Genomic DNA, 19941 nt, shown 5'->3' on the forward strand with positions numbered 1-19941 from the left:
AGTAGTGACCTTCAAGCCTTCAGCATCAATTTCTCCACAGTCATTCTTTTGTTTGTATGTGGCCACTTCCACCATTACTTTTCTCATTACTGGATCTTTGATCAGATGTGCATCACTTTTTAATTTCTTTCTCTTGGAGCCACGGTCTGCATACTTGGTAACAATATCCTTAACAAGTGTAGACACAGGCTGTATATTCCTCTTCTTGCTAACCGAATTAGACAACCAAGATGTGATGACAGGAGTAGTGGAAATTCCTTGGGCTTCCTTGATGGGATTCATGAACTTGGGTTGATCCGGTTTAGGAGCTTCAATTAGCTATACATCACCATCAGGATTATTTGAAAAACTAAATTCTTCGCCTAGACCTTGTCCCTAAGCCATTATCTTCTCTTTTTGAATATCCTGTTGCATGAGTGCCTCAAATTTGATCTTGGAACCGGTTCTAGGGGTCGTGGTTTGTTTAGGAGACAATGTTCTTTTCTTCTTATTAGGAGTCGATGAACTGCCTACAACATGAGATGAAACCATAATGTTAGAAGCTAGTAGTTCAGAGAAAGATACCATCTTTGGAGATTTTCCAGTTTGCTTTTCATTGACAATCCTCATGTTTCTTCTCCTTAGCCAGTTATCTATGTGAGTGATGATAGATCTAGTCCTCAAGTTTATATCATCATCTTCTCCTTGGCTCCAATCTACTTCCAATTGTTTCAACTCACTTTCCTCTTCCCATCCTAGTTCGAGAATGTCTAAACCATCTTCAACCACCCCTTCTAGTTGGAATTTCAGCTTGAGAGAATGGATTTGTGGAAGTGTTAACCTTGATTGATCTCTTCTTAACACTTCTTCTTCATCATTGAAATCCTACTATAAATCCTCTAAATGTGGAACTGTAGGTGATTAACCTTTTAAACCAAGAACTTGGGCTGTGAAACCTTTGCTATCAAAATCCCTCCTTCCCTGATAGGATCCAAAATTGAAACTAAGTAAATTGCTTCTGATGACTGAGGCATTACTCATGTTGCTATAGGTTAAATGGCTAAGCTTAATAGGAAAAAATGATTCCCAATTTTCTTGAGGTAGGTTTTCCTTAATCACTAAAAACAACTATCTACAGACTTTAGCTAAGACAAAACAATCTAGTGCATAACGAGGCAATTCCACTGATTCTTCTTCAAATCTGCCTACTCTCAAATAGGTGAATTTAGGAAACTGAATAAAATAGCTCCCATAATTTTGAATCAAGTTTTGGGCTTTTAAGGATAACCTTGGCATTGGTTCCTTTTTAAAGCTCAAATGTACACTCTCTATTAGCACATCATGCACTTCCCTAAAATCTTCTAATACCCTATCTCTTTGGAGCAGAGGATAGTACTGGTAGACAGTTACATCTTCACTCCAAATTTCATATGGAAGAGAGGTAATATTACTGATGCAGGCAATGCAATAGGTCAAATAGGAAGCCATATAAAATATTTCTATAGATTCCTTAGCATGCTTAAGTTGGCTTCTCAATGAACTGGCAATTACCACAGCCCAATCCAACAACTATTCTCATTTCAAAATGATTTCTACATAGTGATACATCTAGTCTTCAAAAAGAAAAACATTTTTCGAACCTTTAACCTAGTGTAACTAGACCATTAGATCGTGAACATGAGGTTTCATATGGTCTTTGGTGACTATTTTGGGCAACTTTGAACGACCTCTATAGTTTGTCTCTGTCCACTTTCTTGCCATGGTGTTACGGTACTTGTCTGGATTTTCCTAATACTCCACTAAAGATTGGGTAGGACTAAAGGCGAAAAAGGTACATTCAGACAGACATAAAATTGAGGAAATGGTTTCCCTAGAAATAGATAACATGGATTACCCATGTTTGTTCAAAATGCTTTTGGTTCTTACATTGTAGTGGTCAATGCATAGCTGAAGTAACTTAGGACTCAAAAGAGTAGGAGGAAAAGTCACAACTTCAATTAAACCGATGGTTAAAATTTCTAGAGAACCATTAACCTCATTAGCTTGTTCAAGGAAATTGGTTTGCAATTTCTCTACCTTGACACCTTCCAAATTGGTATCGCAAATGATAGGTCTTCTACATTCTAAACTAGAAATGTTTATGAAGAAATGTAAAATGAACTTCATTTCAAGAAAAGAAATAAAAGCCCAACAATGATTCTTTCTTTGAAATGTAGAGGATAGAGCAAAGGGGGAGAGGTTTCTTGTATTCTCACCTATAGTTTGCTAAGAAAAACCAGAATTTGTCCTTTGCTTTTTGCCGCTTCTCCTTCAATTTGTCCTTTTGCACGATAAACAATAAAATGGGAAACTTGTGTTCTTTTAAAGGGAAAGGAGAACGTACAGGCAAAAGTATGGCCTCATAATGAGGCATTCATAGTGAATTAGTTGTGGCATGATTCACACGATTGGAACCCATGACAAGACCTCTTTATTTAATAATTCCCCTTTGCGGCTGTCTTTGCAATGATCACCTATTTTTGACAAACAATCTATCTTTTGGGTGAAAGATTTCCCCCTTCCAAGTCATGATGACAACCATTCTTGTGTTTGAAATGAAATTAATTAAAGAATGACCTCCAACCATTTCTTCCTGACACCTTAGTTAATTCCTTGAGAACCGAGAAACATTAGGGACTTGTGAGCACTTTTCACCCAAAAACTTTTAGTAGTAGAACCACTTCAAATTGCTTTAAATTGAGGTTCAAAGGAATTTGAAGTAGTTCAAAAGAATATCCTCATAACGCTTAGCAGGTTCCACCTATAGGAAAAATGGTTAGTATCAAATCCTTTGGTTGAAGTTCTTTGAACTACCTTGAACTGAGGTTCAAAGAGGTTCAAGGCATAAGAGATGTGATGGACAACACAAGGTAAATCTCCTTATGCAAGACTTGATGATATTCAGGAAATATGAAACCAAGGAAGGATGGTTCAATAGTTAACTTGGGTATTCCAAAGAAAATAGAGAAAAACCAAACAATGGCAACTCAAAATAAGGCTAACAAGGGTTGTAACTAGGGACTGTATACGCGGAGTACACAAAGAACTCAGAATACTAGAAACAAAACTAGCACAAGGAAACACCTAAGTAGAAAATGACAGAAAAATGAGGAAAACAAGACAAAAAACTAAAAATAGGGAATATACATGATTAAGGCTCCTTTGATGAATTATATTTTCAATAATTTTAGGTCCTACCCATTATAGGTCAAGGGAAAACCCATGCCATATGGGTAACTCAAGTAGAAAGCATCTGGACCAACAACTTCTGTAATGATAAATTGTCCCTTCCATAAAGAATCAAATTTGCCATGTATTCCTTTAGGCTCTCTCTTTTTGTCCCATAAAATAACTTCATCTCCTTTCAGGAAGTTACAGGGTCTGGCTCTCATGTCAAAAATATGTTTTACCCTTATTTGATGCTCAATAATATGATCAACAAGTTTATTTCTTTCTTCTTCCAAATTGTTCAAATACATCACCCTTTTCTCTAAAGAGTCTTGTAAGAAGCCATCCTCGATTATAGACTGCAATTTTGCAGTGGATAATTCCAAAGGCAAGGACACTTGGGAACCTACTCTGTACACCAATTCAAATAGGGCCATGCCAATGACTCTTTTAGGAGTGATTTGATCAGCCCATAACACTTCATACAACTTTTTGTGCCAATTGTGGGCATTATCAACTACCAATTTCTTCATTATGGCAATCAAGACCTTGTTACTAGATTTTGCCTGCCCATTTCCATAAGGAAAATAATATGAGGAGTGAGATAATGATATGCCATGTTTAGAGCCAAAAAGGGATATCTCTTCAGATGAAAAATACGTTGCATTGCCAGCCACTATCTTTTGAGGAACCCCACACTTGACAAATATGTATTCAACTAAGAATTCACACACCACCTACGAGTTGGCCCTCTTAGTTGGTATGGCCTCCACCCATTTGGTGAAGTAATTTGTAGCTGTCAATATGTATATATGGCCAACACTAGATGGAGGATTTAATGGCCCTATGAAGTCGATAACCCATTGATGGAAAGGTTCATCAATTACTACCAGCCTTAGTGGTAAAGCTGCTAATTGAGGGTGACCACTAAAACATTGTCAATTTTCATAGTTTTTCACAAAAGAATACACATCCTTAAATATACTCAGCCAGTCAAAGCAGTTTCTAAGGATTTTGAAAGTAGTTACAGTAGATGAAAAGTGTCCCCCACAAACATCTGAATGATATAATTTCAACACTTTTTTCTGTTGTTCACTATCCACACATCTAAAAAAGGTTCCATCCACTCATTTTTAAACAACACACCATTAGAAATTATAGATTTTTCTACCTTCAGTCTAAGATTATGTTTCTCTTTATAACTCATATTCACATGGCATTCACCATATGTCAAAAAGTACACTACATTAGAGAACCAAGGATCTATTGAACTTACCAACAAAATGAAAGATGTTACTTCAATGCTTTGAGGGGATGATTCTTTATTTTCAGCTATTAGTTTATATAAACCTTTTCCTTTTATCAAAGAGGTAGGTTTGATGGTTAAATCATATTCTTGAACCTTTGTTACACACACTGCTCTTTTATTTACCCCGATCTCTTTTTGAGCTAGTATGTTTTTCACCACTATTTCAAGTACATAGACAGTTGAATGAGAATGCAAGATGTAATACCTAAAATTTTTTATAGCCTTCACCATAGCGAATGCATGCTTCTCCATTTTAGTGTAATTCATTTCATGTTTCATTAGGGGAATTCCCATGAAAGAAATCAGGGCCTCATTTTCTTTATCATCTCTTTGAGTTAAGATGCTTGATAGAGTGTGTTCTAAAGCATAGCAGTAAATAATAAAATCCTCTTTAAAATTAGGGCTTACTAACATGGGGGTGTTTGATATAGCTATTTTAATATCTTTAAAATATTTCTTACCTTCCTCTTGCCATCTAAAAGGATGTTTCTTGCTCATCGTGATCAACAAATGTCTCACCTTTTCAGAGAATTTGGGGAAAAAACTTCTTAAGAAGTTAATATAATTTTAAATCGCATCTATTGGTGGGAAAGACCAACTGCTATATTGCTTTCACTCTATCTGGGTCAATTCTTATGCCTCTCTTTGAAACAATGTGCTTGAGCAATTTGCCTTGTTCCACAAAGAATACATACTTTTTAGGATTGAGAGATATACCATGTTGCTTACATTGGCTCAACACCACTTCTAAATCTTTCGAGTGATGTTTCCTCCTTTTGGAATTTATTGTCAAATCATCAAGGTATATTACAATTATTTTATCACTCAAATCTTTAAAGGAAGAATTCATTTCTCTTTGAAAAGTTGCCCCTGCGTTGATCAAACCGAACAACATTCGATTATAAACAAAGGTGCCCCAGGGAGTTATGAAGGTTGTTTTGTGTTGATCGTCAGGCACAACACTGATCTGATTATATCCTGAGTATCCATCAAGGATTGACATGACTTTAGACCCAACAACTATTTGCAGAACATGATCCATAGTGGGGAGCATGTAATTGTCCTTGATACTGGCTTGATTCAAATTCCTAGAGTCTACACAAATTCTTATTTCGCCATTTTTCTTTCTTACAAGAAAAATATTTGCTATCCAAGTCAAGTGATGAATTGGATATATTATACGGGCCTTTAACATTTTCTCCACTTCTTTGTAAATTGCCTCAAACACTTGGGCTTATAATTTCTAAGTTTTTTCCTAAAAGTGGTTGCCTTAGGTTTTAGAGGTATATGGTATCTGAACTCTCCATTTCTAAAGTTCTTCAAATCTTCGTATCCCCATACTAAGACATCTTAGTACTTGGTGAGAAGTTTAAGCAAACCATCCTTTTCCTTTTTTGAGCATGTCTGGCTGATGGAAATCCATTTGGGATTTTCTTCGTTCCCAATCCATCCTTTTCCTTTTTTGAGCATGTGTGGCCGATGGAAATCCATTTGGGATTTTCTTCATTCCCAATGTTTACCTTTTCATGTTCCTTCAGATTCTTATCTCATTCTCTCTTGAGATGCCACTATCATCTTTCCTTCCAAACAAATGTTCTAGAGAAACTAACCCCTTTGGAGTTTTATTTCCCTTTAGCTGAATAACTTCTCCTAATTTAGTCAACTCCCCTCTGACTAACTTGCCACTCTTTTCTGAACCTTCAAAGAAAATGTTGGCAAAATTCCCAACACATTCAATAAAACCTCTTAACTACACATCATTGTTAAAGACCTACCAATGATTTACATTATCCAAGGCTCTAGGTCTATAAATCATTTCAATTCTATGTCACTTTTGAACTCTAGGTGTGGTAATAACAAAGAGGCCAAAATAGCTAAGGAATCAGCTTTCGTATTTTGAAAGCGAGGTACAAATTCTATAGAGAAAGCATCAAAAGATTCAATCTCATCCCACACTAAATTTCTATAGTGTCTCAACTTATCATTTTTCACAAAAAAATGTTTTCTTACCTATTTTATAATAAGTTCAGCATCACCTCTTGCTATCAGTTGCTTTATATTCCTTGCTTTGGCTTCCTACAGTCCTAGGAGAAGGGCTTCATATTCTGCAGTGTTATTTGTATTGTGAAAATCCAATTTAAACGAGAAAGGAAACACTTCTCCTGAGGGGGAAATCAAAACAACTCCTACCCTTGATCTCAAATTAGAGCAGTTGCCATCAAATTCCAAAATCCACAAGGTGTCATCATAGTCTTTTGTATTATCCTCTTTGGATTTATCATCAGGCAAGATGACATAATTTCCAAACTGACATTCTTGATATAATATTTGGGCTTTTGGATTGTCTGAGGGTACCACTATGTATTTATTCTTAGGTTTTGGTTGTAGTTTTATCTTCTTTTTTCCCACTAGGATATAAGCCTCAGACCAATCCATCTTGATCTCTCCACCCATATCCTTGCAGAAGGTTCTACTAAGCAACATCCCATAACTAGCTGGTATGTCAGCTACTAAGATGATAAGTTTCAACCTCTTATCTGGGCAAGCATAAAGAATTACTTGTACATCTTTCACCTAGCCAACAAGGGGGACTTTCTTTCCATCCATGGAATAGCAACACCCATAAGTTTTAGTGAGGTCCAAGCCAAGGGCCTTAGCGATAAGGTTTTCAGAGGCTCTCGAGTCTATAATACAATTACTGAGCTTTTGTCCATTTAGCAACAAAGATACATAGAAAGGATTAGGTTTCCTTTCTTCTACTGCTCCTTCTACAACATTAGCAATTGGCTCCATATTGGGGGGAACACTATATATTTTTCAGATACAAAAACTAGTTTCTCCATAGATATTTGATTTTCAATCATGTGATCAACAAATTGGGCATTAGTAATAGGTCCTCCTTTCACATATTGAACTAACTTATCCAACTCTTTAGGATTAATTCTTAAATATTCAGTCAAGGAGATGGATATAGAAGAGGATTTACAAAAATCTACAATGTCAAAAGCAAACATACCAGTGGTTGATTCTATCTTGGATAATATCTTGAAATCTGCATTCTTTATTGGATCACCGTGCATGTGTTCCTTTTATTTAGAACCTAAAGCAGTCATGTTAGTTCTAGGATAAAACTTCTGATTTCTTTGGTTCCTGGTCATGACAGTGCAAGTAGGATCTTGGAGCATCACAAAGGCATCACATCTTCTTTCAGAGTAAGATTCATATTCAATAAAATAAGTGTTTGCATCCTCACATTCTCCCTTTTCATTTACAACCAGTGATTCAGCACTAAGAGCACCTTTTTCCAACTGAACACATCTTAACCAGTCCATGCAAGTTTTCCCATCATGATCTGTAGTCAAATGAAAGGAACACATAGTCTCCTTAAGTACTCCTTCGATTTGCAACTCTGGCTGAGGAGCTATCAAGGATGAGGCTTTGCCATGAACTTGGTGTTGTTGACGTCGATTAGCATCTTGATAGGGGGATTGGTAAGGGCCATGAGGTCTATTATGTTGTCTTTTCAACATAGCTATGTCATTCATTAACCTTTGCATGAAAGGGTTTGTGGGGGCAAAGATAGAAGCAGGCCCAGAGAATTGAACATCCCTTCTCCATTTACCAGCAGTGATGAATGCATCTTCTAACTGGATAGCCAGTCTTTGAGCGACTACTAAGTCAACAACTACATCTTTAATGAGGTGAAAACTCACATTTGGGGGAGTTGCATTAACAAAGAATATTTTTTGATTTTCTCCATTAGGTCTAGAGGTAGTTGGGATTCTCTCAATCAACCTATTGAATTTCACTACGAATTCCCTCATGGGTTTGTGCATTTTCTTCTTCAATTGACTTAGTTGAAGTAACAAGGAACATTCATTGTCAGGGGTTTTGAATCTGGTTTCGAACATTATTTTTATGTCATCCCAACTACTTATGGAATGTTGGTGTAGATGTTTGAACCAATTAGTGGCAGCATCGGTTAATGTTTGAACAAACAACTTGATAGCAATTTTTTGGGTAGGAACACTTATAACTCCATAGGCCATACAGAAGGCACTCAGGTGATCATTTGTAGAAATTTTTCCATCCTCACTGAACTTAGGAAAAATTTTGGTTGCACCTTTGGGCAACATGACAGGATTGACCCCAAGATTCAACAGGCCTATACTTTGCCCCCATGGTTGGCTGATAGCCATGCTTGGTAGTACAAATTGCAAAGGTTGGATGTTTAGATGAGAAGGGAACAAAGCTTTCAATGGAAACAAATATTGTACCAAAGGTGAGATAGGGGAGGGTTTGGGGGGAGAACTAGGTCTACTACAAGATTTAGTTTTCTTCTTCTTTGGGTCATTAAAATTGAGCAGAAAACTCAAGTTCTTTAAAGGTTCAAAATTTTCATCTAAAATGCCCCTTTCTCTTTCTCCTCTCATGTACCTCCTTTTAGCCAAGTCTACTTCTTGTTTAAGGTCTTACAAGGAGTCGAGCAAGTCTATTTACTACTATTTCTTGAACTTCTCACACACCTCCCAAAATTTTAGCATGCTCTTCCTCTCTTTCAAGCACATTCAATGCTTGTTTAAATTGCTGATTATTTTGGCGTAATGTCTAGGTAGCAGAGGTTAAATTAGAGATTATATCTTCCTGTGTGTCTTCAAATCTGAGATTTGGCTGCAAAATAGGAAAAACATCATCGTGTAGTAGGACCATTGTAATTCATTACTACTTCAAAGGGCTTAGTCCTTTTTCCCTAGGGACTCTTCCCCAACCTAGCAGAATTGCCAAAAATCTATTAGTGAATAGATTGTCTTTTTTGATTAAACAATAATCCACTCTATGCCCAAAACTTGGAAAATCCAATAATATTCACAATAGTTGGGAAAACATAATACTTATTTCTTTCCCTCTACTTTTATAGTTATATCTCCCTTTACAAATATTTATCAATAAGCTCAAAGGAGACAAACAATAACTAAATATACACTTTTACCAAAAAGTGCATAAGGATCACTCACGTACTCTTAGGTACTGAGGTAACAATTTACATACTTATTTATAGAAAATAAATGAAAAGCTCATAGTTCTTTCACCAACAATAATCTAACTGGAATCTAAACACCACCATAGTTCAAATTAATCATGCAAGAAAATAAATGAGAATGGACCACAAAGAAATAGCAGTAGATATTACATGTGACTGTTCAAAATGATTTTGGTTCTTACATCCAAGTGGTCAATGCATAACTAAAGTAACTCAGGACTCAAAAGAGTAGGAGAAAAAGCTGCAACTTCAATTAAACCACTGGTTAAAATTTCTAGACAACCATTGATCTCGTCAGCTTGCTCAAGAAAATTGGTTTGCAACTTCTCTACCTTGACACCTTCTAAATTGGTATCACATATGACAAGTCTTCTACATTCTAAACTAGAAATGTTTCCAAAGAAATGTAAAATAGACTTCATTTCAAGCAAAGAAATAAAATCCCAACACTGATTCTTTCTTCAAAATGTAGAGGATAGAGCAAAGGGGGAGGGTTTTCTTGTATTCTCACTTGTAGTTTGTTGAGAAAAACCAAACTTTTTTCCTTCACTTTTTGTTGTTTCTCCTTCAATTCATCCTTTCACATGATAAACAATAAAATGGAAACTTGTGTTTTGTTAAAGGGAAAGAAGAATGTATAGGCGCAAGTGTGACCTCATAATGAGGCATTCATGGTGAATTAGTTGTGCCTTGATTTGCACAATTGAAACCCATGACAAGACCTCTTCATTTAATAATTCCCCTTTCCGGATGTCTTTGCAATGCTCAGCTATTTCTGACAAACAATCTATCTTTCGGGTGAAAGATTTCCCCCTTCCAAGTCATGATGACAACCATTATGATGTTTGAAATGAAATTAATTAAAACATGACCTCCAATCATTGACACCTCAATTAATGCCTCGAGAACCGAGAATCCTTAGGGAATTGTGAGCACTTTTGCTCAAAAACTTTTAGTAGTAGAACCACTTTGAACTGCTTCAAACTGAGGTTCAAAGAGATTTGAAGTACTTCAACAGAATATCCTCATAATGCTTAGCGAGTCCCACCTACAGGAAAAATGATCAGTATCAAATCCTTTGGTTGAACTTCTTTGAACTACTTCAAATGAAGGTTCAAAGAGGTTCAAGGCATAAGAGACACAATGGACAACACAAGGTAAATCTCCATATGCAAGGCTTGATGATATTTGAGAAATATGAAACCGAGGAAGGCTGGTTCAATAGTTAACTTGGTCATTCCAGAAGAAAATAGAGAAAAACCAAACAATGACAATTCAAAATAAGGCTAATAGAATCTTAGATTAATTATCATTATATGTTGAGTTCGAATATACTTGAACCTAAGACCTCTAAGACAAGAGACTCGCAAATTACCATTATGCTATAGACTCTTGCCTATTCTAAGAACTTTTATTAGTATGTATGTTCTTTTTTATATTTTCACAAACATAAAAAAGATAGATTAATAAAAGTATTATATATATACATATATATATATATATATATATATATATATATATATATATGTATATACATATATGTATATATATATGTATATACATATATGTATATATATATGTATACATATATGTATATATATATGTATACATATATGTACATATATATGTATACATATGTGTACATATATATGTATACATATGTATACATATATATGTATACATATGTATACATATATATGTATACATATGTATACATATATATGTATACATATGTATACATATATATGTATACATATGTATACATATATATGTATACATATATATATATACATATATATGTATACATATATGTATATACATATATATACATATATATGTATACATATATATACATACATATATATGTATACATATGTATACATATATATGTATATATATGTATACATATATATGTATATATATGTATACATATATATATATATATATATATATATATATATATATATATATATATGTATGTATATATATGTATATATATATGTATATATATGTATATATATATGTATATATATATATATATATATATATACTTTTTTAGTGATAATATTTTAATATATATGTATTTCATTTTTTAAGGTAATCCAAAACCACTACAATTTTATTTGGCAATATTGAAAGAATTTTTTAAACGTTATTTTTATTATTAATTATCTTCTTTTGTAATAATTTTTTAATATTTCAACATTAAAATAGATAGAATATTCTAATACAAGAATATAATATTGAAAGATATTCTTGTGAAATAAAGAAATATTAAAGTATAGTTTTTTCTTTTATGTACACTCTTTTTCTTAGTAATTAATTTTAAGCAATTTAAAACCATTCAAACTTTTGAATGAATTTTTTTTTGAGAAACAAGTGTAGAAAGTTGTAGGGAAGAACAAACACACATAACACATAATTTTACGTGAAAAAACTTGGTAAAATTATACTACTAAAAAACTGTGGGTAAATATCTCTCAATATTATTTCTCAATAATTTTCATTGTTACAATAAAAGACCTTGACCTCTCCTCCTCACACTATCTCATTCTTCTCTTGCCTCCTCGGTGAACCACACATCCGCACCTTCTTGCTCCATACTGCTCTGCTTTTTCAGTCCCCTGCAAAACAAAAGACAAGGTATAACTTAAGAGGTGTGCACTTTGCATACTTCAAAAACAAATAAAAAAACCTAAAACCTAAAGGACCAAGGGATTTCATAGGAGGTTTGCACATGTGCTCCCCCATGAGGCACAAATACTAAAGAGACCAAGGCAACCCATTATTTCACTAAGGCACTTACGCATGTGTGTAGTTGCGCACATGCGCACCTTTCTAAGGTGCACATGTACGTTGGTGAGAAATTGGGTGCAAAGCCATATCAAAGGCTTAACAAGCATATGAGCACAACTGTAAGGGTGCACTAGGTCCACTAAGATGCATAACAAGCTAGTTTGGGGGGAGAACTACATTTTGGTCTTTTTTGACTGATTTTGATATATTTTGGAGTTAGTCTAGGTTCTTTTTAGGTCTCATTTTTGTCTTCCTGATATCCATAAGACTAATGTTTGCCTCATTCATGCAAATCAAATTGCTTCATCATCATCTTCCATGGTGGAGAAAATAGCACTGAAACTTGTTGCTTTCAAATACCAAGGAGCGCCTAAGAAATCAAGCTTCTAGGATGAGCATGTAGAGATTAGGGATATAGAGTTGGGCCACATCGACTTGAATGCCTTCCTGACAATCTGCAACAAACCAAGGGAGAGGTCAGCAATGATATCCACACTAATCTGGTTGGGGCTAGTGAATGCAACATCACATCCCACATCAGTTCAATCTTATGAACTAATAATGACATTAGTAGAGCATTATGCAACTGAGCAAAGGTGGTAGAGAGCGTTGCAGGAGAGGTAGTCCTAGACGTTTGACCTTGCAACATTGAGAAAGTATTCCATCATCCAAGGATGGATTAGTATCCTCAAATTTTATATGATGGACTATAATGATGATATAAAGATAATGAGAAAGAGGCTAAGGAGCTACTATAGACTTCATTCTTGATTGACATGGCACCTTTGGGTCACAGAGTAGGAAAGGTGGATATGACTAGATGTTATATGAAAGATGACATTAGATACTCAATCATCCTTCTTAGTCGAGTTATGGGTATTCCTGTAGCGGACCACCTTCAAACATGGATGATTCATTTCATTGAAACCATAAGGACCGCCAAGATGCCCATTGATTGGGCCACCATCCTAAGCCATAACTTAGATGAGAAGCTAGTCGTTGTTAAAATGGATTCTCATTTCTACATGACATCATACATGGTGTACTTGCTAGTACCTAGAACCATTGACTATCCATGCATGTATAGAAAGAGAAGCATGCATGATGCAAATTCTTGACCCTATGTGGTATGCCTATAATTGGTGAACAAGACGATCCCATTATAGAGTGTGGAATAAAGAGTGGTTAATGTTCAATTCATCTTCGATTTTTTCAGATCAATTGAGTGAGATTACACAAAAAGAATGTCAGTAGAGGCAGTAATTCGAATCATATGAATAGGAGCCTACTACATTCAATTTAAGACCTTCATGGATCTTCAAGTAGTTGGTACTCTTCTTTTCCCCACAAAGCTTTCAAGATACCCTTTAGATAGGCTTGTACTCCTAGAGATAGTTTGCCAACTCACTTCTGCTTATGATAGAGTGAGGAAACAACATAAGAAGACATGGGTCTGGCCAATTACAATTGGCACATTTGAGGTGAAGCATAAACAAGACATTACAAAATTTGACTTTGAATAGGATCAGTAACCCCATGAAGGATACAACTCCCCTCGCTTGCTCTTTGAGAAAATTGGGATGGTTTAGCATCTAGAAGGGAAAGAGTTTGTACATGTCAAAGTCTTGGAAGATCACTGGATGGATGCAATAGATGACTATGATGTTCATATAAGGGACTATTGTAGGATGAGTCTATACCAAGCAGAGAATTTTCTCAAAATGAAGATTCCTTTGAAGGTCATAGAGAAGGATACCCTTGAAGTCATGGATTCTTTGTAGAATAGAGATAAAATCTACAATAGGCTTATCATGAATGTGAAGATAAGGTGAGAGGAAAATGATGACATAGATTATTGAGCCAGACATGTGATCGTACTAACAAGGGAATTGATTTGAAAGCCATTTTAGATGGATCCAGTTCCCCAGGCCATACCTCTACAAGCCACAAATAGGCCTATCAAAGGTAAAGGTGCAAAGGTCACCATACCAACCTAGCCTACTCAATCCCCAATAAGGTCAAAAATTGTACATCAACATGAGTGGGTGGTTGAGTACTTTGAGGTTGATAAGGGCAAGAAGAGGAAGATGATACCCTCTATGGAAAATAGACAATCAATTGAGGCTCAAGCACCTCCAGAACAGGTGCAACCCAAGAAAGGGCAAGTTGAGCCTCAAGAAAATCCAACAGATCAACCTCTAGTGTAGGCACAACTAGGAGAACAGGACAAGGAACAAAAAGAGAAACAGAGGGTCCGACCACCAACAACTACAGAGGAAGAAGACTCCCCCTCAGGTCCAAAGAGAGTAAGGACATAAATGATTGTGGTGGGTACTCAGCGGAGGAGATTGAATAAGAACACTAGTCTGACCCTACATGTTCTAGAAACCATCCAAAAAGAAGAGGATGAAGTAGAAGGGGAACAAATAGAGTTTGTCCCCTTGAGCCAAAGAACTTGCTCAACCAAAGCCATAGAGGAAGAGATGAGAAGAAGCTCTACACAGACACCTCCATCTATTCCAAGAGAGCCTATCCAAATATCAACCTAAGAAGATGAACATCAAAAGTGGATAACAAAGATGGAGAGTGAAGGAACTGATGTCTTCAACCTCTTGGACTTTGATTTTATGCCAATGGTGCTAGCATTAAACCATAAATAAAAATAATAATGACATGGAAATATAAGCAATATCTAAAAATATTGAATCGCACAAAAGAGAACACAAGACACCAAGATTTAACGTGGTTTAGCCAATCCTTGGGCTATGTCCACCAAACATCAAGTATAATATTATTACAATCCAGTGATTACAACCTGATTATAATCTGTAATCCCTTACAACTTAATAGCACTACAAGAAACAATTATCGCATCACACATAATGAACATCCGTAGTCCTAAGCACTTTTATACAAGTATTTTGCCACTTTAGGGTTATAATTAATTACAACATGTCAGCCCAAAATTCCTGATAAAATAGGGCCCAAAGAATTATGAAGTATGTATAGTACTGACCAGTCACCACAAACTAACAATCTCCCACTTGGTGACTGATAGAGATCCACACTAAACAATAATATCCCACTTGGAGACTGATCTTGTAGAAATATCACTACCACATTGGCCTCGAACTAGATCAAACCGCCTTGGACTCTATTGTTCTTTTATTATGTTTAGTCTAGAAGAGAGATCGAAGCTGAAGAGGAGGTCAACATCTCCCTTGTCACTATCTTGGCAAATATATCTATTGCATTGTCATCTGTGTGTATCTTGTCCAACTTTAACTATTCATCATTCAAAATTGACCAAATGAAATGGTACCGCAGTTGAATGTATTTTGTCTTCGAATATAGAGTAGAATTTTTCACAAGATGAATGAACTTGTAGCTATCTATAAAAAAATAATTATCCCTCTGTGGGTGTCCCAATTCTTTCATGAAGAACTAAAGTGTTATCATCTCCTTGGTTGCCTCTGTAGTAGCAACATACTCAACTTGTGTAGTGGATAAAGCATTAACCTTCTACAATCGAAAAACCTAGCTCACCATTGCTCCACCAATAGTAAATACATAACTTGTAGTACTCTACCTAGTATCAATATCCCCTGCCAAATCTGATTCAACATAGCCCTACAAATCAGTAGTAGAGCCCCCAAAATGTAAACACTTACTAGATGTTCCTCTCAAATATTTGAGAATCCATTTGACTGAATTCCAATGCTCAATTCCTGAATGACTCATACACCTACTAACAAATCCCATTGCATGTGTAATATCTGGCCTCGTACATACAATAGCATACATCAAGCTTCCTACAATTGAAGCATAAGGTACCTTGGACATCTTATCCTCCTCTTCTTGTGTCTTTGGACACATCTCCTTAGTCAACTTCAAATGACCAATTAATTAAGGTGTGTTGACAACTTTAGCATTCTCCATAGAGAAACATTGCAACACCTTCACAATATAATCAACCTGAGATAATGTCAATTTTCTATTTTTTCTATCTCTCGAAATCTTTATACCAAGGATTTGTTGTGTTGCCCCCAAAATCCTTCATAGCAAATGAACGTTCTAACTGTTCTTTTAACCCCTCAATGTGATCCATGTTAGACATAGCTACAAGGATATCGTCAACATATAAACATAAACTAATGTAGTTGTCATTATCCAACCTCTTAAAATAAACACAATGATCTAATGACACCTACTATATCCATGCTCATGCCTAAAACTATCGGATTTCAGATACCACTACCGAGGTGCTTGCTTCAAGCAATATAAACTTTTCTTCAATTTGCACACTAAGTTCTCCTTACCTTTTACCTCAAATCCCCGTGGTTGTGTCATATACATCTCTTCATCCAAATTACCATGAAGGAAGGCTATTTTAATAATAGGCTACTCCAAATGCAAATCTCAAGTAGCCACAATACTTAAAATAGTATGAATAGAAGTCAATTTAACAATAAGAGAGAATATCTCATCAAAATTAATGCCCTTTTTCTGTGCAAATCCTTTTACGACTAACCTGGCTTTAAATATTTTCTTACCTCCATCATTTTGTAACAACCTATAAACCTATTTATTCTGTTAAGTTTGTTTACCTGCAGACAACTTGCATAAATCCCAAGTCTTATTTTCCAACAAGGAGTTCATTTCATTTACCATTGCAGACTTGCATGAAATCTTAGTATCCACCTGCACAACTTCGTCATAACATTCAGGTTCACTAGATTTGTTGGTAAAATAGGGTACAAAGAAGGAGGAAATCTTTCTAGAGATCTACTTAGCCTTGTTGACCATCTAACATTCATTAGGGTGTGTGGTTTTTATTGTTGCGATTGTTGCAGATCATGAGGAATTGCTAGAACATCATCTTTTGGAGTATCATCCAACACAACATAATCATCTTCTTTCTTCTCATGTTGTTGCAACAAATCTTTGTACAACACTTTCTCATTGAATATGGCATCCCTTCTTCTTACAATTTTATAATTTTCCAAATCCCAAAGCCTATAACCAAATTCATCAATGCCATATCCAAAAAATACACATTTCTTTGACTTATCCTCCAGCTTGGTTCTATTTTCATAATTTATATGAGCAAATGCTTCAAAACAGAAGGTTTTGAGAAAATAATAACTCACCTTCTTACCAGTCCATGCTTCCTCTAGAATACCACAACCCAAAGGAGTAGATGGACCTCTATTAATCAAATATACATAAGTATTCACAGCCTCTACCCACATGTTTAAGGGAAACCCAACATGTAACCTCATGCTCCTTGCACGCTCCATTATAGTCCTGTTCATGCATTCAACCACTCCATTTTCCTATGAAGTCCTTGGAATAGTTTTTTGTCTATGAATACCATTAGTGGAGAAATAATCTTCAAATTCATGACTGTAATACTCACTACCATTATTAGATCTGAGACATTTCAATTTTCTTACCAGTCTCATTTTCAACCAAGCATTTCCATTTCTTAAAAGTTTGAAATACATCATATTTCTATCTAAATAAATAAACCCATACTTTTTTAGTTGCATCATCAATAAATGTAACATTATAATAAGACCCACCAAGGGAAGATACCTAAGCTAGTTCTCATACATCTGTATGCACAAGATCTAATCTCTCACTTTTCTTTTCCTTCCCACTCTTCACAAAACTCACTCTCTTTTGTTTTCCATACACACAACTTTCATAGAAACCCATATCAACACATTTCAAACCTGGCAAAAATTTCTTCAAATGAAGTAATTTCATACCTTTCTCACTCATGTGCCCAAATCTATTGTGCCATAGCGTTGTATTAGAATTTACAACAATCATTTGTTCTCCCTGCTCAATCGCAACAATTGTTCCTGAACATTCATTTTTCTCTAAAACAATCAAAGTAGAAGGAACAATATGACCTATAAAAAGATATAACCAGCCTACTTTCACACCTTTTGCTACTATTTTATCATTAAAAGTAACTACACAACCCTCATCACTGAGTTTCCCTGCTGAATATAAATTCCTACTCATCCTTGGAACAATATTAAACTCATTTAAATGATCCACAACAGATCTACCTTGTGCCATCTTCATATTAAATAAACACTTCATGAGAAATACCTTATTTGAAGCAAAGGGATTTTCATACAATTTTGCTAGGGTTTTTATTAAATTTTCCATCATCTTTGCTTTTGTAATTTTAAATGGCACTGATGGTGCCAGGCATAACTGCATATTTCCAAGTGCCTTTCTATCTAAAATCTCCTAATCCTCATCTGTTATAGTTCCTTATTTCTTTGTTTTTCCTTCGAATGACTTCCATAGTCATTTTGATAAAGATAATCCTCCATTTGCATTTTCAATAACTAAAAGTTATGTCCATTAAACTTGTCAACCTTCAACTTACCTTGTCTGCCATCGCTCCCACTCAACCACGAGACTCAACCATGAGACTTTCTTGTAGAGGATACGTGAAAAAACAACCTCGCTCTGATACTAGTTGTTAGGATTAAACATAGACATAAATAACAATTACATGTAAATATAAACAATATTAGATAATATTGAATTGCACAGAAGAGAACACAAGACACCAAGATTTAACATGGTTCACCCAATCCCTGGACTACGTCCACCAAACAACAAGTCCAATATTATTATGATGCAATGATCACAACATGATTACAATGCGTAATCCCTTACAGTTCAATACCGCCACAAGAGACAATGATTGCATCACACATAATAAAAATCCCTAACCCTAAGAACTTTTATACAAGTATTTTTTCTGCTTTATGGTTATAATTAATTACAACATGTTAGCCCAAATTTCTTGATAAAATAGGGCCCAAAGAATTATGAAGTATGTATAGTACTGATCAGTCACCATAAACTAACAATCTCCCACTTGGGGACTGATTAGGCTCCACACTAAACACCAAATGGGCACTGAGATGGTGGGAGAGAAGATTAGAGACACTCCCATGAGAAAAGCTTCAGGAGAGGATTGGAATCAATTATCTTCTCTACCTCAAGGACCTCTGTGCATTCCACCACCACCATTACAGGGTGCAGCTATTCTAGACAAAGGGTCAGTAACTCCATCTCCTCCAATCTTTCAAGAAGAAGTAGAAGAACAACAAACCAAGGAAGGAGAATTCCAACATCTTGATGTTGATGAATTATCTAAGGAGGGACAAATACTCAAAAAAATCCTTGAGATACAAAGGCTAGATCCTTAGCCCAATAGAGCACAAAAACTCCTTCTAAAGATCTTCCTTGACATGAGAAGACTCCAAAGAGAAGTGATATGGGAAAGGAGCCTGTTGGAGAACCAACCTCTTCAGCCAAGTATATCTCACCTATGGGCACCACATCATTGTGGCTAAAGAGGGAGGTTATGTTTTGATAGAAGAGGTAGCTAGAGCTGATAGTAGAGGAAGGAACAAAGGAATTTATTAGAGCAGTGAAGAGGCCTGAGCCACCTAAGGGTGATGCAAGGACACTGGCCTTCATAATGAAGAATGAAAACTAGGACCTTCTCACACATATCACCATTCCTCCTTATGTCGACATCAAAGAATTGATTTCAAAAGATTACCAA

General features: G+C 35.5%; 1 protein-coding gene across 2 annotated transcripts in view; it reads right to left on the bottom strand.

Annotated features, from left to right (window-relative positions):
* Positions 1–12056: 12056 nt before the first annotated feature.
* LOC149539561 (uncharacterized) overlaps positions 12057–19941 on the bottom strand; it is a 250070-nt gene continuing 242185 nt past the window's right edge. For both annotated transcript variants that reach the window (XM_089800793.1, XM_089800795.1), the window contains one exon: positions 12057–12160. In XM_089800793.1, the coding sequence (XP_089656919.1) occupies positions 12085–12160 (76 nt within the window). In that variant the 3' untranslated portion in view covers positions 12057–12084. The remainder of the gene's footprint in view (positions 12161–19941) is intronic.

Source organism: Cupressus sempervirens, chromosome 9, assembly GCF_028749045.1.
Source record: "Cupressus sempervirens isolate cs-2001-9-10 chromosome 9, ASM2874904v1, whole genome shotgun sequence".
Lineage (NCBI taxonomy): Eukaryota > Viridiplantae > Streptophyta > Pinopsida > Cupressales > Cupressaceae > Cupressus > Cupressus sempervirens.